Source organism: Vipera ursinii (assembly GCF_947247035.1).
Source record: "Vipera ursinii genome assembly, chromosome: 17".
NCBI classification, from domain to species: domain Eukaryota; kingdom Metazoa; phylum Chordata; class Lepidosauria; order Squamata; family Viperidae; genus Vipera; species Vipera ursinii.
The window spans coordinates 993,063-1,016,271 of NC_139530.1; the positions used below are offsets into that span (position 1 = coordinate 993,063).

Sequence of the window (23,209 nt, forward strand, 5' to 3'; positions counted from 1 at the left end):
CAGAAAAGAGCAGGAAGGGACCTCCGAGGTCTTCTAGTCCAACCCTCTGCTCAAGCAGGAGACCCTAGACCATATCAATCAATCAATCAAATCAATCAGAATAGAGCTGGAAGGGACCTCGGAGGTCTTCTAGTCCAACCCCTGCTCGAGCAGGGGAACTTTTACCATCTCAGACAAATGACTGTCTAGCTTGTTCCTAAGGAGCGCAATGTGAGCTTCCGGGGGATTCTTTGGGATGCCCTGTTTGCTCCTTCCATCTCTTTCGAAAACCTGCTTAGGTCTCCACGGTATGTATTCGGAGGAGGCTTCAGAATAAGGGCGACACGAGGGGTCCAAGAAGCAGGAGGAGCAGACGCGACCACCCGCAACTCTGTGAAGAAGCATGGGGTGTAATCAAAGTTGTGGCTTGCTCACTGTGGCAGCCATCGGAGCATTGCTGGCTCTCTTCGGAGGGATTCTGATTCCGGTTGGGAATCATTTCATTGAGAAGACAATTAAAAAGGTAAGAGACGGCCTGTAATTCCTGCATTTTGCCTTGCTTCCTTCTCAACTTTTGCATGACCTAAGCCGATGCTTCCAGCCTCGGCCTGCCACAATTGCATCTAACCTGTTTTTTTTTTAATTTTTATTTTATAATTCCATCTCACTGCTGAGCTGTTCCAACAAAAAAAAAACCTTCCATCTAGGCAGAACCATTTCTAGAAATCGGTCAAGCAGAACAGAGCTGGAAGGGACCTTGGAGGTCATCTAGTCCACCCCCCCTGCTCAGGCAGGAGACCCTAGACCATTTCAGACAAGTGACTGTCCAGTCTTTTCGTAAAAACCTCCAGTGATGGAGAGCTCACAACTTCTGATGGCAACTTCTGTCCCACTGGTTGATTCTCCTGACTGTCAGGAAGTTTCTCCTTAGTTCTAGGTTGCTTCTCTCCTTGATTGGTTTCCATCTGTCGCTTCTTGCCCTGCCTTCAGGGGCTCTGGAGAATAGGTTGACCCCCCTCCCCTCTTTTTGGCAGCCCCTCGAATCCTGGAAGACGGCTATCATGTTACCCCTGGTCCTTTTACCCCCATTAAACTAGGCATACCGAAACCCTGCAGCCGTTCTTCATATGTTTTAGTCTCCAGGCCTTGGATCACCTTAGTTGCTCTTCTCTGCATTTTTTCCCAAAGCTTCCATTTTTTTTCCAAACATCTTTTTTTGTAACGTGGTGACCAAAACTGGATGCCGGATTCCAGGTGTGGCCTTACTAAGACTTTATAAAGCAGTACTAATACTTCACGTGATCTTGATTCTACGTTTCTGTTTACACAACCACGGATTGTGTTAGCTTTTTTAGCTGCTGCTACACATGCCTGGCTCATGTTTGAGGGATCGTCCACTTGGACTCCAAGATCCATCTCACGGTGACTGTTTTGCCTAATCTGGACTTGTGCCTTTGGGTTTTTTTTTTATTCCTGCCTAGGTGCAAAAGCTTGCTTTTCTCCACATTAAATTTCACATAGTCTGTTAAGATCTTTTTGCATCCCGAGAGCTTTCTCTTGCCTCAACTTTGTGAAATTCTGTTATTCTATTAATTTTGATTGCAAGTTTTCAACCCGTCAGCTCCATAAAGCACGCCTCTCTGCAGGGTGTCAAAGCTGAAGCATCATGTTATAACTGAGGATTTTGTAATTCAGATACCAGAACTTCTACATTTTGGAAGCAAGGAGACGTGGGTGACCCGTAGATACAGGAAGAACTTTATTTTACTCAGCTGTTCTCCATGGCGCAATATTTAAATGCTGCAGGAGGCATAATTCTTATATGCAGTGCTTCAACTCTCCAAAAATGTCGAAATACAGCTTGTGATCCAGCATGAACTCAAAATCTGCAGAGCTTCTGCACAAATCCTTTTCATGCCGGTGTTTTGAGGAGAACCTAATGGATTTTTTTTTAAAGAAAAAGAAATTATCGTGGGACATTTATATTCACCTTCATTTGTGGGGGAAAAAATGTCTCCCATAAAGGGTGTGTGTGTGTGTGTGTGTGTGTGTGTGTGTGTGTAAAATCTTTGCCTGATTTAGGGCATCTGTTCAGGGGAAATTCCCTGATGTTTTGTTTTTTCCCCCCAAATTGCTTTTAATTCTTTTTTCTTGTTCTTCCACCAAGATATTTCTTAAATGCCACCGTTTTCGGTCTTCACTTCTGTAAAAATCCCCCTGACTGAGCATTTTAAAGTAATCCCTTTTATTTTCAGGCAACTTTCAGAAATGTGCTTTTTAAAAAAAAGTTGTATCATTGTCGGCAGGGAGGTCCAAAAAGTCAGTATAACTATACGATCAAAGATCTGCCTCTTTTTACATGCATACATACGTCTCAAAATAAGAGAATAGCCAAGTTGGAAAGGGACCTTAGAGGTCTTCTAGACCAACTTTCTGCTCAAGCAGGAACTCTGGTTTTTGGTCAATAGCAGTGAGCAAAACCCTCAAAGGATTTCTTAGGTCTGCAGCCACATCTGGAGCACCTGCTGAGCGCTGCACTTCATTTTGTTTCCTATATATATATATATATATATAACTTTTTATTACTTTTGTACATTTACAATTCGTAAGCGCTTGGTAAACAACACGTTGTTTGGGTCCATTTGTTTTGCTTAATAATATACATTAAATTCCTAATCTCCACCCGCTTTTTCCAGCCATTGAAATAATACATCCCATATTTGAAAACATTCTGTGTCTTCTTTTTCTTTAATCTTCAGTGTAACTCTATCCATTTCTGCACAGTCCAGTACTCCTGCTAATAAAAATAACATCTAGTTCAAATGTCACTCATCCATAAACACCTGAGGACGTTTTCTAGGAAACGTTATCCAGAATAGAAAATATGTCTATTCTGAGACTGACTTAGGAAGAAAAAAAAAACCACATTAAAATGTCGTTCTTATTCCCCTTTACAGGAAGCTGTCATTGAAAATGGCACAACCGCCTACGAGAATTGGATTGTTCCTGGGTGTCCCATTTACCGACAGTTTTGGGTTTTCGATGTACAGAACCCAGAGGAGGTAATGGAAAATGGTGCTGCTCCGATACTTGAGCAGAAAGGCCCGTACACTTACAGGTCAGTGAAGACCTAAGGATCAGGATGTCTTGAGGGCACGGAAGAGGGTTTAGAGGGCAAATAGAGAGACTTTATTGAGTTGGGAAAGGGATGGAATGGAATGGAATGGAATAGAATAGAATAGAATAGAATAGAATAGAATAGAATAGAATAGAATAGAATAGAATAGAATAGAATAGAATAGAATAGAATAGAATAGAATAGAATAGAAAAATATTAACAAGTGGACTCTCTTTTTTCTTCAAGGATGCGTTACATGCCCAAAGAAAACATCAGTGAATATGAAGATGCCACTCTGTCTTACCTCCAGCCAAATATTATCCGTTTTCAACCCAATATGTCAGTTGGGCCGGAAGATGACACCTTCACCACCGTGAACCTTGCAGTTGTGGTAAGCAAGCTCCCTTAAGGCTTCTCACATCTGAATATTAAGTTGTAAGAATAAACCAATAAAATTTGGGTACAGAATAAAAGAGTGGGAAGGGACCTCGGAGGTCTTCTAGTACCACCCCCTGCTCAGGCAGAAGACCTTATATCATTTCAGACCAATGGCTGTCCAGTCTCTTCTTAAATGTTTGCGTTGTTTTGCACTCTGGTGTCTAAAAGTTATAGGAATATTGGTATTTCTTGCAGGCTGCACCGGCTTTGTATAAAAGTGGTGTTATTCAAGCCGTGTTGAATGTCTGGATAAAATCGTCAAATTCAAAATTCCTCCAAACTAGAACTGTGAAAGAAATACTCTGGGGTTATGGAGATCCCTTCTTGAAAAAAATCCCAATCGTAAAAATGGATAAACGCGTTGGCATATTCTATCCGGTAAGTATGAACTCAGAGGGGGAAAAATCAATTACTGGTGATTTAGCAGCCAATGCCTGCTAAAATCAGAAAATGAAGAAGGTGAAACGTAACTGAGGTTTGGTACAGCAGATTTTAAAACGCTAAAAAAAAATTCATCGAGCCGGGTTGGATCAAAAATTAATCTTCTGTTCTCTCTCTCTTTCTCTCCTTCCAGTATAACGGAACAGCTGATGGCCCTTACCGAATTTATAGTGGGAAAGACGATTTAAGCAAGAAAGGAATTATCCTGACTTTTAATAATAGCAGGTATTTTATTATTTATTTATTTTTATTAGATTTATATACCGCCCTTTCCCGAAGGACTCAGGGCGGTTTACAGGGTATTTAAAAATCAAACCAATACAAAAGTTAAAAAACAATTTAAAAAGATTAAAATATCCCTAAAAATAAAAACCCCAGTTAAAAATTCTCAGCCTGGGCCCGAGAGCTCCAAGAGCCAGGTCTTCAGGCGGAATGAACGGAGGTCGGGGGCAGTCCTGAGCTCCGCGGGCAGCTGGTTCCAGAGGGCAGGCGCCCCCACAGAGAAGGCCCTATCCCTGGGTGTTACCCGCCGGCAATCTTTAACCGGCGGCACCCTGAGAAGACCCTCCCTGTGGGAGCGCACAGGACGAAGGGAGCTTGATGCCGGCAGCAGGTGTTCCCTCAGATATCCCGGACCCAGGCCATTCAGGGCTTTATAGGTCATCACCAGCACCTTGAATCTCAAGGTGTCATATATTGGGGAAAATATAGCTTTTTCCATCCATCCAAAAGGGGATCGCTTGACACACCACCACACCCGGGAGATGCTGCAACGGTTGTAAATTTATTGCCCTGTTCACTGCCCTGAGTCCTTCGGGAGAAGGGCGGTATACAAATAAAATTAATATTATTATTATTATTAAATATGAGTCAGTTGCCAAGCATCCGGATTTTCATCACGTGTCCACGGGGCCCGCTGTGACGGCCGTTAAGTGTGAAAAATGGTCACGTCTCACTTTTTTCAGTGCCTTTTTAACCTCTGAACAAACTCAACAAGTCGAGGGCTATCTGTCTAAGAGAACTTGAATTGGTTTAATTGCCGTACTTCGATTCAGAAGGCAATTGTTTAGCTAAGAAAACTGTGTGGCGTCCTCTCAGCCATCTCTTTATTTTTCTTCTTCTTTTTTTCTCCAAAGGACCCTTAACTATTGGGGAAGCTATTGTGACATGATCAATGGCACAGGTAAGGATGTCAGTGGAAATAAGTATTAAAGGTCTGTTTATGCCTAGAACACACACACGGTACATTTTGGCACGTATTAAAAAAACACGCCAGGTTGGGAAAACCCTAAGGATCCCACCTCCGACAAATAAAATAAATAAAACCGTGCCACTGCTTCTTTGCCCCATTAAAAATTAAGGCTAGGAGAAAGTTTGAAAGCCGAAAGATGCATTGATTTCGGGGGCAAGGTTCTCAAGGCTGAACAAGAAAACAGTGGCCCATTTATAAGGGCGGGGAAAAAATTGGCTGCAATTGCTGTACTAAAAGAAGTTGTGAGAACAGAATAGAAGAGAAGAGAAGAGAACAGAAATAAGAATAGAATAGAATAGAACAGAAGAGAAGAGAAGAGAAGAGAACAGAACAGAAATAAGAATAGAATAGAATAGAATAGAATAGAATAGAATAGAATAGAATAGAATAGAATAGAATAGAATAGAATAGAATAGAAATAGAAATAGAATAGAATAGCCACAGATTAAAATGAAATTTCGTTGCATTTAGTTCTCAAAGGGCCACCACCTCCGATACACGCTACATAAATACGACCAAAATAAATAGAGTCGCGAGGCTCCCAACTCACAAGATGTTCTGATTGTTAACTTACAGATGCCTCCTCGTTCCACCCTTTTCTCAAGAAGAGTGAAAAGCTGTTCTTCTTTTCCTCAGATATTTGCAGGTAAAAGAGATTACTTATAAATCCTCTGCCAGGGGGGCTTTTATGGAACAAAAAACAGACAGACAAAAAACAACACGTCTTATTTTTATGATACAGGTCTGTCTCCGCCAGATTTGACAGGGAGGAGACGGTGAAAGGCATCCTGCTTTACCGCTTCAAAATCTCTCCGCTGGCTTTTGCCTCAGCCTTTACCTACCCCGACAATAACTGCTTTTGCACCGAAGAGCACAGACGTATGAACTGTACAAGTGGAGTTCTGGATATCAGCTCCTGCAAAAAAGGTGAGGATGGAAAAAGGGGGCTGAGGAGGTCTTGTCTAGACCCAGAGTGGAATATGGGGGATTCTTCTGTGGCTGGAAGGAGCGGTTAAGTGGATCCCTGCAGTTGGTAACTTAGAAACCTGGTTCTTGAATGAACCTGGCTTCCCCACTGACTTTAGACTAAACTAGACTAGAATAGAATAGAATAGAAATAAATGAATAGAATAGAAATAAAAGAATAGAACGGAACGGAACGGAACAGAATAAAATAGAAACAGAAACACAAAATAACCAAGAGCACGCCACTTCCCCTAGGATGGGGTCCAGCCAGAGTTTGAAAGCTTGGAAGATTAAACCACCAGTCCAGATCGGATCCCCCAACATTATCCTGGGACATTTTATTATATTCGCCTTTGTCCGTGACATCCGCAGTTTCCCATTTGGCTTCACTAAGAGAACGGGATTTTTTGCAATCCGCTTTGCAAACTCTCTTTATTTCCACTTTTCCTGCCACAGGTAAACCCGTCTACATCTCCTCGCCCCACTTCCTGCGCGGAAGTAAGACGCTTTTTCAGTTTGTGGAAGGGATGAAGCCAAACGCAGAAGAACACACCACTTTTCTGAATGTGGAACCGGTAAGGGAGCAGGATTTGACTCTGCTTTAAGACCGAAATCAAAGCCAGATCTGCGGCCGTCTCGGTCCTAAAAGGGGATCACGTGACCCCCTGGAACGCTGTCATAAATGCGCGTCAGTTTATCAAGCATCCGAATTTAAACCACAGGTCCTCAGGGATGCCGAAACGGTTCTAAGTGGCATTTCCCCCCCCAGTGGCTGTTGTAACTTCAAATGGTCACTAAATGAATTGTTGTAAGGATTATCTATAGGGCTCTAATTATCTGTAGGGCTCTGCTGCTTATTCTAGGTGCTTTTAAAAAGTGGAGCGCCACCTCAGAAATGGACGGATCTAATTTCAGTCTAAATTAATTGCAAATTGAGTCCCTGAAACAAGCAGACTTCTGAGCTGTTGAGTATCCACCAATGCTGGTTTAACCCTTCCCAACCCACCATCCAAATGCATTATTTCTCTCTTGAATGCTGCTCATCCTTGATTATAACACACACACACACACACACACACACACACACACAGACATTTGCAAAGTTTACAGCGTTTCTTTTGTTTTAGGTCACAGGACTTACCTTGGGCTATTCCAAAAGGTTGCAGGTTAATCTACTGGTGAAACCAAATTCAAAAATCACGTGAGTCTGGGCTGTTATTTATTCCCCTCCCCCATTGGGGAAACATTGAGTGATGGATTGTTTGTTCCACAGGGATGCTTGTTGGGAGAAGTGGCTTATGGGCAACCGCATCCCGGGGAGGGGGTGAAAATTTGCAAGACGGCAGGCCGGTCTAGAGAAAAGGAGGATTATAGGTGACATGATAGCAGCCTGCCAGCATTTGAGGGGCTGTCAAAGAGAAGAGGGGGGTCAACCTATTCATATATATATATATATATATATATATATATATATATATATATATATATAGAACTGGGGAAAAAAGTCTGACTCTGTGTGTGTGTTATGTGTGTATATGTACATGTACATGTATGTGTGTGTATGTTAGCCATTTTCTCCATTCTCAGAAGACAGCTACCCAAAACTGAGCTGTCTTAATGTCGCTGCTTTCTCCTCCCCCCCCCCTTATTTTTGTTTTCCACAGAGCACTAAAAAACATCAAGCATTACTTTTTCTTTCCTATTTTGTGGCTGAACGAGGTGAGTAGGTTTGCATTGTTCTGTCCTCGTGATCCTTCCTTTTCAGTTTGGACCCATCTTTGGACCCATCTGGGAATCCCTGTTGATGGGAAAAAGCTAAAAAAAGGGGAATTCCCAGGAAGGTCTGGAAATGATCGCCGATACACCGCGGAGGGACCGAGAGCTTGTTCCCCATTCTCAGAGCCGGGAAGAAGCATCGGCAGATCTCACTTCCTTGTCCCCCTCTTTCTGCTGCTTTTCCATCTGGCGATTGGATCAGTCTGTTCCTTGCAAAAAAAGTCTTCTTTCCTGCTACCGTTGGGCCCGCCGTTTTATGCAAAATTATTACCAATTGCCCGCTAGTCCTTATCCGGGCACAGAGGAGAACATTACTGTCGCTGGATATTCGGATTATATTATTCAGCTGAACAACGCTGAAAAATCTCTTTTTTCCCCCTTCTTTTTTCTCCAGACGGCTACAATTGATGATGAGAAAGCAGATTTTTTCCGATCAAAAGTGACCAACAAGATCAAGATGCTCTACTTCCTTCAACTCACCCTAATTATCATTGGTTCTCTAATGTTCCTGGGAGTCCTAATTGTCTTTTTCATGTGCGAAGACAAGAGGCCTAGGTTAGTAAGGAAGGGTTAGAATTAAGGTCTCTAATTAACTCATTAGTTTGGAAGGAGTTCCCCGTTCCACCAGATTCTCGGTGGCGTGGGACATTAAAAATAGTGAGTAGCGAGAAGAGAGGATGGGAACAATGTTGTTGCAGGCAACCATTCCAGCTAACAGGCAATATTCTACAAGAGCTTCAAACCCAGGCAGATTTTCAAACATACAGAATTTTGGAAAGTTGCCGTTGTGCAGGGCAAGTGCCCGCTCATAAATTGCCATTTCTTACGCATTTTGTTTTTATCAGTGTATTTGTAAGTGTCAACGCTCACCTCTCTCCGCTCCATGCATCCATAACAGAGGCTAGAAAAGCTTCTGCAGCTTAAACAACAGCCAGCCGTGTGCGGCAGCCGTCCAAAAGGCAGATACAATCCTTGGTTGCATAAACAGAGGCACAGAATCAAAATCACGTGAAGCATTCGTACCACATTATAAAGGCCACATCTGGAATGCTGCATCCAGGTTTGGTCCCCACGTTGCAAAAAAAAAAAAAAATAAGATGTTGAGACTTTGGAAGAAGCGCAAAGAAGAGCAACAAAGATGATTTAAGGCTAAAATATATGAAGAAGTGCTGAAAGTTGAGAACTACCTGTAATAATACAGATAGGGGATCTTGGCTGCCAAGATGCATTTCAGTAGAAATTTAATTCTCAAATCAATCATCTGACAATTCTGGATTTATCTGACCCACGTGTGGGTTGTTTTTTTTCCTTCTCTCAGCCTGCACGGTGAAAGCAACCATTTCTTCCACTTTCAAGCAGAGAGGGGGGCCATCTCCTCCTGGCGTCATTTTGGGTTGGGCTCTTAAATACCCTGGGGAAATATTGCAATGTGGACAGACTGGTGAAGGATAAGGTTTTGTTTTTCCCCCAACCAGAAGTCAACAGACATTTGGAAGAGCGGTTCTCACCACCCCCAGAAAGACTGGTGTGAAATCTGAACGTCTGGGGCAAATCTGGAGAAAATCCCCTTTTTTTCCAGCTCCTACAAAAGGAAAAGTCCAATTTGGATCTGAGTTGGGTCTACCGATTGCACAGTTCAGCCAACATTTCCACATGTGGGGAGTTAAAGAACGGGGACCCAAGTTACACGAGTGAGTAGCTGGGCTGGGAAAAAGAGTGTGCCCTTTCTCCTGCTCACCCTCCACCCCTCTGAAGAAGAGAAGGCAGCTCTGCTTGTCTCCAAAGCCTGTGAGTTTTTTTGAAAAGGAAAAAGGAAGACCTAGAAATGTAGAATATTATTTGCTAGTAAAGGACTTATAAAAAAAAGGCTGTTTGGGTATGTGGGTTTCTGTCCAGCCCACCCCATGAGCCAGTGGCCAAAAGTCTGAATTTGGATAACGTGTTCACAGGGATGCTACGACGGTCGTTAAGTGTGGATATGGATCATAAGTTACTTTTTTTCTGTGCCTTGTATTTATGTCCTGGGGTCAGGTGATCCCCTTCCGACAAGGAGTGGGGAAGCCAAATTTCACTGAACAATAATTTAACAACCACGAGGATTCACGTAACAGCAACAAAAAAAGTCGTAGAACGAGGCAAATTCACTTAACAAATGTTTAAGTCAAATCACATTGCGAGCATCAGACCCTGTTTGTGAGCAGAGAGAGACATCCCTCAGTAAATACCTTTTTTAAAAAAAAAGTTTATACTATCCTCAATAAAACGACAATACCTTTTGTTATTTTTGTGATAATCGCAGAATCACTATGTATCAGAATGGCCAGAATGGGTGCTGGTTACAGATCAGTGAAAATAAAACGTCGTCTGAGAAAGATAAATTTTAATATACTACCATCCGGGCTCCATAAGGAACACTTTGTTTTTATGTAGACTTAGGTGTGTGTTAGTTGTCCACTCTTCTGTTGCGCGTTGCTGTGATGTTCGCGAATCCTGGCTTGTAATAATGGACTTGGAAACACGGTGGTTTCGATTACTCTGAACAGGAGCCTAAAATGAAAGGAGATATTCAAGCGAGAGGGAAGGGATGGGGCTAAATACACAGCTAGTCCACACAAAACTGATGCAGCTAAGCGAAACATTTCTTAAAATGAGTTTTGCCCCATTTTACGACTTTTCTTGCCACGATGGTTAAGCAAACTCATCACTGAATCAATGCAAAAATTCCATGTTTTCACCCGTGCCAATTTCCCTGGGGAAAACTTGGAAAGTAACTTGGAAAGTATAGGGTTTCCTGCCTGAGCAGGGGGTTGGACTGGATGACCTCCAAGGTCCCTTCCAACTACTACTTCTTCTTCTTCTTCTTCTTCTTCTTCTTCTTCTTCTTCTTCTTCTTCTTCTTCTTCTTCTTCTTCTTCTTCTTCTTCTTCTTCTTCTTCTTCTTCTTCTTATTATTATTATTATTATTATTATTATTATTATTATTATTATTATTATTATTGCTTGCTCATCATGCTGGATGAGTGCTAGTGTGGGAAAAAGCAAGACGGGTGGGTGGCAGATTTAGGTAGATTAAATCCATAAAGTACCTTGGAAGCAAAGCCAGAGTAACTGCGATCGTGAAGTCAAAATAAAACATCGGATTCATTAATTGCCTCTGAATAATCCAGTAGGGATTTGCTGGGGGGTTGCAGAGGACACAGAAAGCCCCCAGCAGCCCAAGAACGAAGAAATATAGGAAGATGCTACCCGCAAAAACAGAGAAATGTATAATAGTCTGAAACAAATAAAAAACAACAACATGGAAGTACAAATTTCATTCCGATCTCTAGGAGGGTCCAGGCAGACTTTGGCTGGGGTTAACCCCATGCAGCCTGGAGGACTTAGCCTTAACATTTAAAGTTCTTCACGTTTTAGCCGTCAGATTAGGGTTAGTAGCCAAAGGTGAATAAATTTGGGTTTATTATTATGTACAAATGCAATTGATGAGTGGGCTAAGGGCACAAAATGATTCTGTGAACCGAATGTTAGAATGAATGTGTAATATACTTACCACATTTTTACTTTCAATCAGAAGATGTAGTAATATTATGAAAAGCATGATGGTGTTCATACGATTTCCAAAAGAATAGATATCTACATCAGAATTTTGGAATGTCTGCAAAGGAACCATTTTATAACCATCAAAAATCTCTCTCTCTCTCTCTCTCTCTCTTATATCTCTATTTTTTATATCTCTATCACTATCCATCTTTACATCTATCTATCTATATTTATCTCTCTATTTCTATCTCTCTATCTATATATTATATAAAAATTACATACTGCTAACTGTGGTAATAACATAAAGAAATATTAAATATTAAACGAGTTGGTATCTTGATACAGAAATTCCTAATGATTCCTAACGATTATAGGTAGCGCTGTAAAGTTTGATACAAATAACGAGTACGCGCTATTTTTTAAAAAACAAAATTTAAAATATCAGAGATCGGGAACAAGTAGCCGGTCTTGCCATACTTACAAAGTAGCAGATAAAAAAGCAGACCAGGCTTTGGTAAAAGGCATCCACCAAGTTCATGGCAAAGGCTACACCCACGTACGGCTGAAACGGGAAGAAAGAAAAGAGGGTGGCCGGTTCAACCTTCCTTTAACTTTGCTTGTCTCTAAACCAGCTCTCCACCCATCGGTTAGAAACCTACCAAAGAACATTTTTCAGCTCCACTTTTTCGGAAATTTAAAAAGAAACAAGTTCTAAAACGGTGGTTCAAGCGGCAAGGAACTAAGAACCAATAAATCAGTTGAGCCAGGCGGAAAAAAAAATTACAAAATGGAAAATACCTCATTTTTCTGACTGGCTTTGTAAAGCTCTGGATGGTTGAGCAAAGTTTCCGCAGAAACATCTTTATCCAAAACCCCATATATGACGGGTGGCACCGACGTGAAGAGGAGATTGAAGAAAATCAGACTCCAATAATCAATCATGGGAGTTCCTGAAAACCCACAAAAGAATTGATACCAGAACAGGAGATTGACGTGGGCCTGCAAGGATTGGAAGGAGAGAAAAAAAAGAAGGACGACCGTGCATTGCGGGAGCCACCGGGAAGAAGTTTAATGGACTTCAGAGGGCACTACAGAAATAGGGCATTTGTCTTCTGCAGTTATGGCTCTCGGCTGCCCGACTTCCTCCAGAGCTCTGGAATCAGCCCTGAGGCTCAAAGAGGGATCGATGTTGGTTAATCTTTGGAGCTTAATCAACCCTAATGCTAGTGCAAAGACAGCAAAGGTGAGTTTTGCAACCAGACTCTCTCCGTTTTTGGTAACACTCCAGGTAGTCCATCCTTCCTTCCTTGCTTCCTTTATAACTTCCTTCCTCCCTCTTTTCTCCATCCTCTCTTCCTTTTCTCTATCCTCTCTCCTTCTTTCCTTCGTCCCTCCCTCCCTCCCTCCCACCTGTAAAGACTACTTGCATTTAACTGACTCTAAACATTATTGACCTAGCAACTTCTAACCTGGGATAAGATGGCCTGTCTGCATCACCCTGGCCAGCATCTGACAGCTGAACTCGTTAACCCTGTTCCCTTTTCCATGCATTCTTCCCGCCTCTGAAATCCAGGACACGGTAGCTAACGTACCACGTTCTTGTAAAAGAAGTAGAGGATCATGTTAGCCAGTCGGGTGTAACACCAGTGGCCATGAACAAACAACAGCTTCCTGAGATGCTGGAATTGAGAAATTGCAAAGTCACTGGCTAACACAGCCTGCAAACACATAGGAGAGAAGTCACAGATTAATCGAATCAATTGTACTTACTGTGCTTGTCTAATAGTCCTGGTCTTATGTGCCTGGCTGAGGAATTCTGGGAGTTGAGGTCCACAAGTCATCCAAGGGCCAAGTTGGAAGACCCCAGGTATAGGGTCATGGGTCATCCTACCTGCATGCCTTCTTGCCCGGAGATTCCAATTCCGATATCCGCCACCTGAATCATACTGACGTCATTGGCCCCATCACCTTTGAAGCAGAACACACAAGAGCCTGGTAGTCGACGGCCACAGAAACCTACTGCTCTTGGACCCCCTGGGAAATAGACTGAGCCTCCCTCTTCTTTGGGGCAGCCCCTCAAATATTAAACACTATCCTAGAATGGAATAGAGCTGGAAGGGACTCTGGAGGTCTTCTAGTCCAGCCCCCTGCTCAAGCAGGAGAACCTATACGCTGAGGGCCCCGTGCCATAGGTTCACCAACGCTGCACCAGGACAATCATGTCATGGGAGTAAAAGGGGCTCCTGAACCCTCCTCCTTTTTTGCACGTGTCCCAGGACAGTCCGGAATTGCACCGCTGAAACATTTGAGAAATTCCATGGAACATCCTGGGTGCAAAAAGATGGATTTTAGGTCTGGAAGAGGTGGCACCTTCACACAACTTCCTGCTCGGAGATGCAACTCACCGACAGCCAACGTCATCACCTGTAACTCCCTCTGCATCTGCTTCACCATTTTGCTCTTCTGCAGGGGTGTGGCCCTGCAGCAGATGACCGCTCGGACCTTCCTTGCAAGCTGCATGAATGTGTCCTTCACCCTTTTGTCCAGAGCAAAGTCCAGCGTCGGCCCGTTGATGATTAAGGCAAAGCTCCTGGCGGAAGCCACTGTCCCAGGGGTGCTGCCCGGCTCTGGGGTGCAAGTCCTGGCGTCCATCTCTTCCAAAATGCTTTTGGCTTTAAGGGCACAGGTCTCCTGGATGGGAAAAGAAAAAAGACCAAGTGAAATTAAAGTTTCACCCCAGTTGCCTCTAAGGGGTGATTTCCACTGCCGCTGGCTTTACTTTTGAAGTCACCCTCGTATATGAGATGGACAATATAAATTGCGTGAGTTTTTTAAGTTAGTCTGAGGTCTTACAAAGATATAACATTTTTAGGGGGGAAATCAGTTCTTCCACCAAAGCTGCAGACGCACCAAATTCTCACTGTCAAGGGTGAAAAGCTTGTCCGACGCATCCAATAATTTGCAGGAATAAGCGATGTTGATGGCCGTCTCCTTTTTATCGCCCGTTAGCATCCAAATATTAATTCCCGCTTTTCGAAGAGCCTCTATGGTTTCTGGAACGCCCTCTTGCAACCGGTCTTCAATTCCAGTGGCACCTATTTAAAACAAACAAACAAAACACCCCCGCAGTTTCATGATGTTCCAATGACTAGTTCCTTCGAAATACGTTTTAGCATGACATTTCAGATTCTGGTTCAAAACACTTTTCGCCAATAGTCCAAACCGCTCCCTTTGGCATTTTAAAAGAGAAACTTTCGTGAAAGTGGAGGCTCAAAACCTTTCAGAATGCAAGAGGTTTTGTAACTGGGACTAGGAAAAAAAAAGAAACAAATTGGGTAGCCTTGCCTAACTATGCCTATCTTGCTTCTGTGAATCAGCGTTTGCGTCAGGGACCGATTTCATGCATGTGTGGGAAAGAAGTACACGGATGTGATGTATTGAGGAGGGAATAAGGGCGTCTACGGGAATATTTGATTTCTTCTTTACATGGTGATAACTCTATTGTCTGACGTTGATTGGCTAGCAAAGTTTATAAAGCGATGCCATGAGGTCCCCCCAACCTTTCGGGCACCAGGGACCGGTTCCGTGGAGAGAGGTTTTTCCGCGGACCGGAGGGGGCGTGGTTTTGTGTGCTGCCTGCATCCCGCGGGTGGGGCTTTGCTTGTTTGTGTGGACCAGCTGCTGTCATGCCACGCACTGGTGCCGGTCCATGGACCGGCGGGTTGGGGACCCCTGTTCTAAGGTGTGGCCCTTCTGAATACAACCGCTGCCGGTGTTCAGATTTGTGGACTTCAACTCCCAGAATTCCTGGTTGAGGTTTAGCCTCAAGTTTGCTTGTCCAACTCACCCAGCAGAGTTAATTTGTCTTCAAGCCTCTCTGCTGACTCCAGAAGCAGCTCTTCTCTGTTTTCTATGCTGCTCTCAGCTACATATTGTCCTTTCAGCCACTCTTCGTACTCCTGGTCGCTCAGCACCTGAACGGCCCCCAAAACACAACTCTGTCACGATAACAGAGTGGCGCAAAAGAGCAGCTTAACAATTTTCCCTAGGAAGAATCTATGTTATCCATTATTTTCAGCCGTGGATTGAACCACAGCAACAAACAGGGATGTCTGATTATGCCCTGGCTGCTGTTTCCTAAACTAGGAGAAAAATATGAAGTCAATTTTTTCATATCAGAAATCTTTAAAAAAAGGAGATTCTTGTGAATTCTTTAGGCTTCATCATTTTTTTGCAAAATTACCTTCATAGTGATACAAAGCGTGCGTAGTCCCTGTCTGGCATAACCATTTAAGTGCCTCTGGGTTCTTTCTTGTACCATCTTCCTCTGTGCCCCTATTTTATCTTTGTCTGAATTTAAATAAAAGACAGAATACTAAATATATAAGGCTTTGGAAAAAATAAATAAATAAATTATCTTGATTCCCTGAGGCTTACAGTGTATGTAAGTCCAAATAACCAAAATTCCAATCATCAGATGAAAACAAGATTGGTGCAAAAGTATAGGCAGTCCTCGACTTACAACGGTTTGGTAGAAAGTTGAAAAAAATGACCTAGTACCCTTTTTCACACTTACAACTGTTGCTGCACCCCTGTGGTTACGTGATCAAAATTCAAAAGGCTTGGCAACTGACTCCTATTTATGACTGTTGCGGTGACCACGGGATCATGTGATCCCTTTTTTGCATCCTAACCACCAAAGTCAACGGGGAAGCCAGACTAGTAACCAACTTACTAACCGATCCACGGCGGTGATTCACTCAAGAAGGGTGGCAAGCAAAGTCGTAAGATGGGGGGGCAAATAATTCAAGGACCAACCGTCGTTTCAGAACCAAACACGTTGGCAGCATTTCTCCCCACCCCTGCTAACCTGCTAATCCCAGATCCAGCAAATTCATGATGGTGGCATCTGCCCCTTTCGTGTACATCACCACTTGGTTCAAAATGGGGTGCTTCACCACCACGGACATTCGTTTCCGGACAGAGTCGAAAGGCAACAGATGCAGAAGCTGGAACTTTAACATTCCCAAAGATGCAAAGTCAATCTGCACCTGCTCGGGACTTCTAGCTTTCAAGGTGCATTGGTAAGCCCTGGCAGCATGCACCAAGGCCGCTTCGTCGGGACTCTCAGCCTCGTAACAGATCTCTGGAATATTTAACGACTCGTACGACGATCGGTCTGGGTGGTCATCCGGTAATCTTAAAATGTCTGCCTTTTTCGGGCTAGGTGACGCCACTGGCATTTCCATGGTGTCTGATAACTCTGCTGGCGAAGATGGAAACTTCACGTGAACAGATAACCTCCTGGATTTTTTGGCACTCTCTTTTTGTCCTCCCGAAGAATCTGGAGTTTGCAAGCTCGCTTTGCGACTCGACAACCTTTGGAATATATTTTTAAATTCGCCCAGGTTTAAAGCTGGCATCATGACCATGGAAGACCACCTCCTCTGTAAAACAAGGAATGATCTGTACATATTAAAAAATGGATTACAGTCTTGGGGGGGGTCTCTCTGGAGGCATGATCCTGTGTCGTAAATCAATATGGCTCAACACGCTGTATAATCCAAAAATGAAATAATAGATGGAAACTAATCAAGGAGAGAACCAACCTAGAACTAACGAGGAATTACCTAACGTGGAGGACAATCAACCAGTGGAACAGCTTGCCACTAGAAGCTGTGGGTGCTCCATCCCTGGAGGTTTTCAAGAAGAGACTGGACAGCTAATCTGGAATGGTATAAGGTCTCCAGCTTGAGTAGAAGGCCTCCAAGGTCCTGCTATATGGAACATCTGGGATTCTCTATCCTCTATACTCACCTTAAGTCGTGGTTGGTTAGGTTCTGAGACAACCACTGTGTTGCAAATTGCCAGGGCTATGAAGAATTCAGCGATGTACACTATTTCCGGGATCAGCTTCTGCTTGCCTGGGTAAGAGTATGCTTTCGATGAGATCCGGTTCACTTTTTTTAATAGTCGCATATCTGGCACAACGTCCGTCTCCTGTGGGTAATATTAAAAGAACAAAGTCAGTTGTTGTTGTTTTTTTCTTCCCCATTTCAGTCCTGTGCCGATTTGTTATTTTTTAAAAAGTGCTTTCTAACGACAGCAAGGATGAGGCTGAAAGCCTATTGTCAAGGTCATAATTTAACAGCTAACCACCTGATGTAATTTAAGATGGAATGATGGGAATGACTCAGCAGAGTCTGTGTCTCTTTAAGAGCCAGCAGGGTCTGTGTCTCTTTAAGAGCCTTTGTCTAAAAGACAGAGTTCAGGTGCTCTGCTTTCTCTTTTCCGTTTTTCCTGTTGTAACTGCTGTGGGTTGGATCCTGCTGCATTAGCACATGTATGCAGGTTGTTCCTAGTTATGATATTGTAGCTAGTATAAGATAAGCCTCCATTCAATACAAACCACTGTTTACTGTGTTTACACCTGGGTTATCTCAGTGCAATAAGACTCTGCACGCTCAGACGCCTGTCTTTTCCAAAGTATGGAAAGCTGCATTTTAGGTCTCCTTCAGATAAAAAGGCCGAGAAATAATTTATTTGGCGGGGTCATTAAAGAAGCATCTGAACGGAGGAGAATATGTTGGCAACTTGGCTGGGCTCTCGGGCAAAGACAGATGAATTCGGGAGCCCTTACCAGAGGGCTGCTGAAAGCTAGCTGTCTCCCACCACCAAGCCCCATGCTGCTGTTGCTGCGAAGGATCCGGGAATTCAGAAACTCGCTGGATTTGCGGCTGAAGAACCTCGCCCTGGCCGCGTGCCTCAGTGAAGAGTAGGAGGCAAAATAGGCCGCGTCCTCTTCCTCCTCTTCGTAATCTTGGTACGTTTCTAGTCTTTTGGCTAGTCGTGGAGAAAAAACAGCTGCGTTACGGGCAGTCCTCGACTTATGAAGCCACCACCGAGCACCCCCAATCTCAGTTGCTAAGCGAGACGTTTGTTTGATGAATTTTACCCCGTTTCACAACCTTTCTGGCCACCTGACCCTGGGGGTTGCAAGTGTGAAAAATGGTCCCTGGTTGCTTTTTCAGTGCTTGAATGGTCACTAAGCGAATCATCATAAACCGAGGACTATTTGTGGACCCCCTTCAGGAGAAATTATTGAGGCTGACCTTAAATTTAATTTTTTAAAAAAATCATCAAATTGTCCAGTGAATTAGGTATTCCTATAAATCGGGGCACCTCAGAAGCGTTGATACGAATATGAAAATATTTGCCCTCTACTTTTCAGATTCCTTTCGCTAAATGGACCGCTGTAAACCGAGGACTAGTTGCCTTTTATCAAAAGGAACCCCTCTGTCTTACCATTTTCTTCATGGCCGTATTCTAGTCCCGCAATGCTGCATCTGCGAAACACCATTTTATTCTCTGTCAGCGTTCCGGTTTTGTCCGAGAAAACGTATTCGATCTGGCCCAGATTTTCTGCGATATTCAGCGATCCGCATTGAATCTTTCGATTGGAGGCTTCGTCGTATAAATCGAGGTCATTTCGGATGAGAAAGATGTGTCCCAGTTTGACAAATTCAATCGATACGTAGAGAGAGATTGGGATCAAGACCTGCGAGGCGATTTTTATTTTATAATAAATCGGCAACGGCAACAGCCTCTGACAAAGAAAACTTCTATGGCACTTACCCCCTGCTAGGCTAGCCCAAAATGTTTTAAAATGTTAAACATTTAGCAAAAAAAAGTTTTAAAATAGATCTAGCAAATGTTGCAAACGTCACCAAAAATCTGGCACGTATTGCGTTGGGTGTGCTAAAGCAAAATAAAATAAAATAAAATAAAAAATTTGGACAAAAATACACATCTGGTTAGAAAAGATGTCACCCTGGCAACAGAAGTTTGGGGCTGGATTATAGTGGTAAGTGAAGGAGTGCCTCTAGAAGAAAAACATTGCTTCAACCCAGTTCTTTCAGGATCACAGGGACATAAATCAGAAAAGCTGGGACATTTTACCTGCAGTAAAATTATCATTGTCCAGAACATTAAGAAACCTCCCAATCCTGCGGGGAGCTCTTTGCCACTTGCGTAGAGAGGGGGTCTCTCGTTGGCACTTAGCCAACGTTGGTGGCCTTTAAGGAAAGAAAAGAAATAAAGATTTGGGGGCAATGAAACATCAAACAATAAACCCGATTTATTGTTCTTTCAAACAACGAAGGAAGAGCATATATCAAAAGTATATGTTGTACAATAGAAGTTTCGGTCTTAAGCTAAATTACTTGATATTAAAATATCTATCGTGTTGTTCTTGGTATATTGCTCACTCCTCTCTCTCTCTCCAATCAGGTTTAGCAAATTTGAAAGACTGAAAGTAAAATAAGAAGCAAACAAACAAAATGTTAAAATAAAAAAACCCTTCTGACTTCCCCCCTTTTTATACGTCAGTTAAGTCTTGCCTTCAACTTACCGATCGCTCCTATAAAACACATCACTATCAGAAGCAACACACACCAGAGGATATCCCCGTTCATTCTCTTCTCTAGCTTACTTCGTTTGTAGCGAGCTCCTGTTGTGTTTAACATGGCTTTTGTTTCGTGACCTTGCGACACAAACACACACACACACACAAAAGCAAACAAACACGTTGGATGTTGGAATGCAAAGCGAATCCTTAACTCAGGAAGAAGGGGAGGAACGCTGCATGACGCTTATGTGGTCACCCGTAGTCCTTATTTTTATGGCACAAGAATCCCATTTCAGTCCTGACTTTTAAACAAGGGGTAAAGAATTTGCCTGCTCTTATTCAGGACGCATACCCAATTCTAATTTTTATTTTGTTGCTAAATAAAGGGCCTTCGGAAGGGAAGGGTGGATTGTTCCAGGAATGAATGAGTGAAAAGACGAATGAACCGTTACGTAAAATATTGGGACCAAGATACCAGCACAGGCGATACGTCCATGCAGTTTACAGAACTTTGCTTCCATAGAATCCTTTCCATTTAACCGCTAAAAGTTCTGGAACCGTGTTTTGTGATTTCCTAATTTACCCAACGAATGGGTCGGTACCTCTTTCGCTCCTGCACAATCCAGGCGTGGCACCCACCTGCGTACACCACAATCCCGACGACGGCTTCGGTGTTTCTGACAATACACCCGCGCATCAGAAGGTTGTCCTTATTTAGGCCCACTTGCTCCTGATCCACATTCTCACTGTAAAGTAACAGAAATCTAAGATTAATTCTTACTGGTACAGTCCGTGACGCAGACCGCAATCCGGGCCCGAGTGTTACGTGAGACCTTTGTTCAGGGTTGTAAACTGAGGACTATCTGCTTAGAAAAAGAGCACCACAACGTTTTGTTTTGTTTTTACTCAAACAGCAGCAAGGATGTTTAAGAGCATCTTCAAACTACTTACATGAAGCCGCGGAAGGAGTTAAGGTCATTGTTAGGACTTTCACATTCTATTCTGCATATAATGTCTTCTGGATTAATTTCATAGGCCTGCAAAAGAGGAAGATCAAAACAAAACAAAATAAAGAAAATCCAGGTGCAGAATGTTATAATTTCTAGAAATAATGAGAGTTCTATCCATGCTAGCCGACACGGGGGGGAAACGGTCCCAAGTGCCTTTTTCCAGTACCGTTGTAACTTCGGTCACTAAATGAATTGTTGTAAGTTGAGGATGACTCGTGTTTTCTCCACACCTGCTCGGCGAAGCCTTTCACCACCTGCCTCTGCTTCAGGTTGGTCTCTCCGTCTAGGCTTGAGGTCTCAAGGTGGCAGATTCCATCCCCGTCGCTGGAATAGATCAGGATCATGTCCGCCGGAATCTCCTCGTTACACGACAGTCGGATAAAGTCACCCACGGCGACTTCGCTCCAGAACTTATCCACGTAGTCCCTCTCTTTTCTGGAAAAGAAGGGGGAAGGAGGGGAGCTCAAAAAAGCGTGAAGCAAACGGAAAACGAGAGCACGCCGTGGTTTGATACAGGCCAGTCCTCTACTTACAACAGTTTAGTGGCCGCTCAAAATTACGACATCACTGAAAAAAGGAACGCAGGACTGTTTTTCACATGACGGTCACAGCATCCCTGTGGCCGTGTGTTCAAAATTCAGACTCAGTCCCTTAAATGGGCATCTGTTAAACTGAGGTCCTACTATGTTGCGTATGCCGCGTGACTGACCTACAATATGCTCTGGTGGTGAAACTGTTTATCTTTTTGTCCAGTTTGTACTTTGTGTAATCCTCCAAGCCATCTTTCACCGCAATAATGGTGAGAACCACACACAGAGGGATCATGGTGATTTCCTTTTTGAAGGCTTCCACCGCTGGAACCCAGTTAAGCAGCACTATGAATAGGAAGTACAGATTGGCAACTCTGAAACAGAACAAAACACACACAGAGAGATAAACATACGAGACACAGTGTGCCTAACCAAACCATTGTGTAGATGTTTATCCCGTGCATTCTCAAATATCCAGATTTTTGTCGTCTTCTTTTTTTGACTTAAACATTCCGTTTAAAGAGTTCAGCTTTGGTTACCGAAAGGTAAAAAACATGTTGAGACTCCAGAATAGAAATGGAATAGAAATAGAAAGAACAAAACAGACTACAGAATATAGAATTAGAATATGGAACGGAACGGAAGAGAAAATGAATGGAATGGAATGAAATAGAATTCCTTATTGGCCAAGACTGATTGGACACACAAGGAATTTGTCTCCAGTGCATAAGCTCTCAGTGTGCATACAAGCCACAAGTGATAATGATCATAATCATCAAATACAATCTTCATAAATGATGAGATAGAACGCTCAGCCTGACAGCCACTAGATACTAAATAAAAGCAATCAACACAAATCATAAGAAACCAATAACAAAGTTATAGTCATGAGATGCTAAAGGAATAGATAATAGGAAAGATGAGAAGGATAATAGTAAAACTGCTCTAGGGCATAAGAGAGTGTTGTGGGAATTAGCTGTTTAGCAGAGTGAGGGCATGGGGGGGGAAAAACTGTCTTTGTGTCTAGTTGAATTATGAATTATGGGGAAGTTGGCCATATAACTCAAATTAAATGAGTAAATAAATGAGTCACCTATGGAACTGTTCAAAGAGATTCCTGGGTATAAAAGACCAAAACCGGTATTTTGTAGTCCGTATTTTGTTGTTCACGTAAAGGTTGCTTGCTTTTTTATGCTCGTCTTTAAAATGGGCCGACCAAGGAATAACCACTCTGTGTTTCTTCGATTTTTCAGGCAAGAAGAGAGTCTCGCAACTCGGAGCGTTGGGTCTAATTTTGTTCCGCCTGCTGAAGGCCGATTTCAGCCACCGGCGACAATATCGCAGTCCCCACAGCCTTTCTGCCATCTTCTGAGAAAAAGAACTTAGCAAATGTGGAAGAAAAAGTAAGAGAATATATTTAGCCGAGTGATTGTCGCAAACCCAAATCCCTGGTCCTTTCCCACTTCTTATTCAATCCTCTTAACTTTAATAGTTTTGTGCGGTACCTTTTGAGGCGGATACACAGATACTGTACATTTTTGCATGACTGGATTTCTCTTTCCCGATTGGCCTGTTCAATGCATTTGCTGTTGGCTGTTGTTTAATAGATAAATACCAAGCATTTTTTATTTATTTTTTGGCTAGCAGAGATGAGGAGGTGTGTGTGGACTGAGCGTCCAAATGGGAACGTGTTGGGTGCAAGGAAAAGTGAAAACAGGGGTTGCCAACGGCAAGCCTTGCAGTGGATAAACA

At 43.0% G+C, this 23,209-nt stretch overlaps 4 protein-coding genes and 1 long non-coding RNA gene across 8 annotated transcripts; 1 reads left to right on the forward strand and 4 right to left on the reverse strand.

Moving 5' to 3' along the window:
- Window positions 1–382: 382 nt before the first annotated feature.
- LOC310647896 (platelet glycoprotein 4-like) lies at window positions 383–22,861 on the forward strand (the record flags this gene model as incomplete). Of its 3 annotated transcripts, none has more annotated exons than XM_083375462.1 (13): window positions 383–502; window positions 2,937–3,097; window positions 3,344–3,488; window positions 3,731–3,913; window positions 4,110–4,201; window positions 5,113–5,159; window positions 5,805–5,874; window positions 5,971–6,155; window positions 6,651–6,769; window positions 7,322–7,395; window positions 7,859–7,913; window positions 8,365–8,525; window positions 22,711–22,861. In XM_083375462.1, 13 exons carry the CDS (start codon window positions 383–385, stop codon window positions 22,841–22,843), a joined length of 1,545 nt encoding a protein of 514 aa, XP_083231588.1. In that variant the 3' UTR covers window positions 22,844–22,861. The 3 variants fall into 3 exon arrangements, with proteins under 3 accessions (XP_083231588.1, XP_083231589.1, XP_083231590.1); XM_083375463.1 differs by lacking the exon at window positions 22,711–22,861 and adding an exon at window positions 18,742–18,783; XM_083375464.1 differs by lacking the exons at window positions 8,365–8,525; window positions 22,711–22,861 and adding an exon at window positions 18,742–19,954.
- Window positions 9,753–12,499, reverse strand: LOC310647897 (phospholipid-transporting ATPase VD-like). The gene is made up of 5 exons (XM_083375465.1): window positions 12,309–12,499; window positions 11,992–12,072; window positions 11,521–11,625; window positions 11,057–11,244; window positions 9,753–10,517 (listed from the first exon to the last, which is right to left on the reverse strand). Exons 1-5 carry the CDS (start codon window positions 12,450–12,452, stop codon window positions 10,403–10,405), a joined length of 633 nt encoding a protein of 210 aa, XP_083231591.1. The 5' UTR covers window positions 12,453–12,499; the 3' UTR covers window positions 9,753–10,402.
- Window positions 13,063–15,592, reverse strand: LOC310648065 (phospholipid-transporting ATPase VD-like). Of its 2 annotated transcripts, XM_083375727.1 has the most exons (5): window positions 15,358–15,592; window positions 14,421–14,605; window positions 13,916–14,201; window positions 13,281–13,478; window positions 13,063–13,181 (listed from the first exon to the last, which is right to left on the reverse strand). In XM_083375727.1, the coding sequence occupies exons 2-4, from the start codon at window positions 14,520–14,522 to the stop codon at window positions 13,393–13,395; spliced, it is 474 nt and encodes a 157-aa protein (XP_083231853.1). In that variant the 5' UTR covers window positions 14,523–14,605; window positions 15,358–15,592; the 3' UTR covers window positions 13,063–13,181; window positions 13,281–13,392. The 2 variants fall into 2 exon arrangements, with proteins under 2 accessions (XP_083231853.1, XP_083231852.1); XM_083375726.1 differs by lacking the exons at window positions 13,063–13,181; window positions 13,281–13,478 and having other exon boundaries at window positions 13,676–14,201.
- Window positions 16,834–18,210, reverse strand: LOC310648196. Its single transcript, XR_014494033.1, has 3 exons — window positions 18,151–18,210; window positions 17,328–17,510; window positions 16,834–16,957 (listed from the first exon to the last, which is right to left on the reverse strand). It is a non-coding gene; the product is annotated as an uncharacterized lncRNA (long non-coding RNA).
- Window positions 19,215–22,693, reverse strand: LOC310647991 (phospholipid-transporting ATPase VD-like; the record flags this gene model as incomplete). The annotated part of the gene is made up of 8 exons (XM_083375623.1): window positions 22,551–22,693; window positions 21,637–21,831; window positions 21,158–21,362; window positions 20,869–20,954; window positions 20,557–20,663; window positions 19,921–20,052; window positions 19,470–19,585; window positions 19,215–19,268 (listed from the first exon to the last, which is right to left on the reverse strand). The coding sequence occupies exons 2-8, from the start codon at window positions 21,750–21,752 to the stop codon at window positions 19,215–19,217; spliced, it is 816 nt and encodes a 271-aa protein (XP_083231749.1). The 5' UTR covers window positions 21,753–21,831; window positions 22,551–22,693.
- Window positions 22,862–23,209: the final 348 nt, after the last annotated feature.

Bases quoted from the DNA above. Each gene is read 5' to 3' on its own strand.
- LOC310647897 (XM_083375465.1), bottom strand. From the start codon at position 12,452: ATGATTGATTATTGGAGTCTGATTTTCTTCAATCTCCTCTTCACGTCG. The intron at 11,626-11,991 runs GTAAGTATGGCA...GTTCCTTTGCAG, and splicing joins GCTTTTTTATCTGCTACTTT to ACATTCCAAAATTCTGATGT. The intron at 11,245-11,520 runs GTAAGTATATTA...TATTTGTTTCAG, and splicing joins TGATTGAAAGTAAAAATGTG to ACTATTATACATTTCTCTGT.
- LOC310648065 (XM_083375726.1), bottom strand. From the start codon at position 14,522: ATGCTAACGGGCGATAAAAAGGAGACGGCCATCAACATCGCTTATTCC. The intron at 14,202-14,420 runs GTGCGTCTGCAG...TTTCCCATCCAG, and splicing joins CCCTTGACAGTGAGAATTTG to GAGACCTGTGCCCTTAAAGC.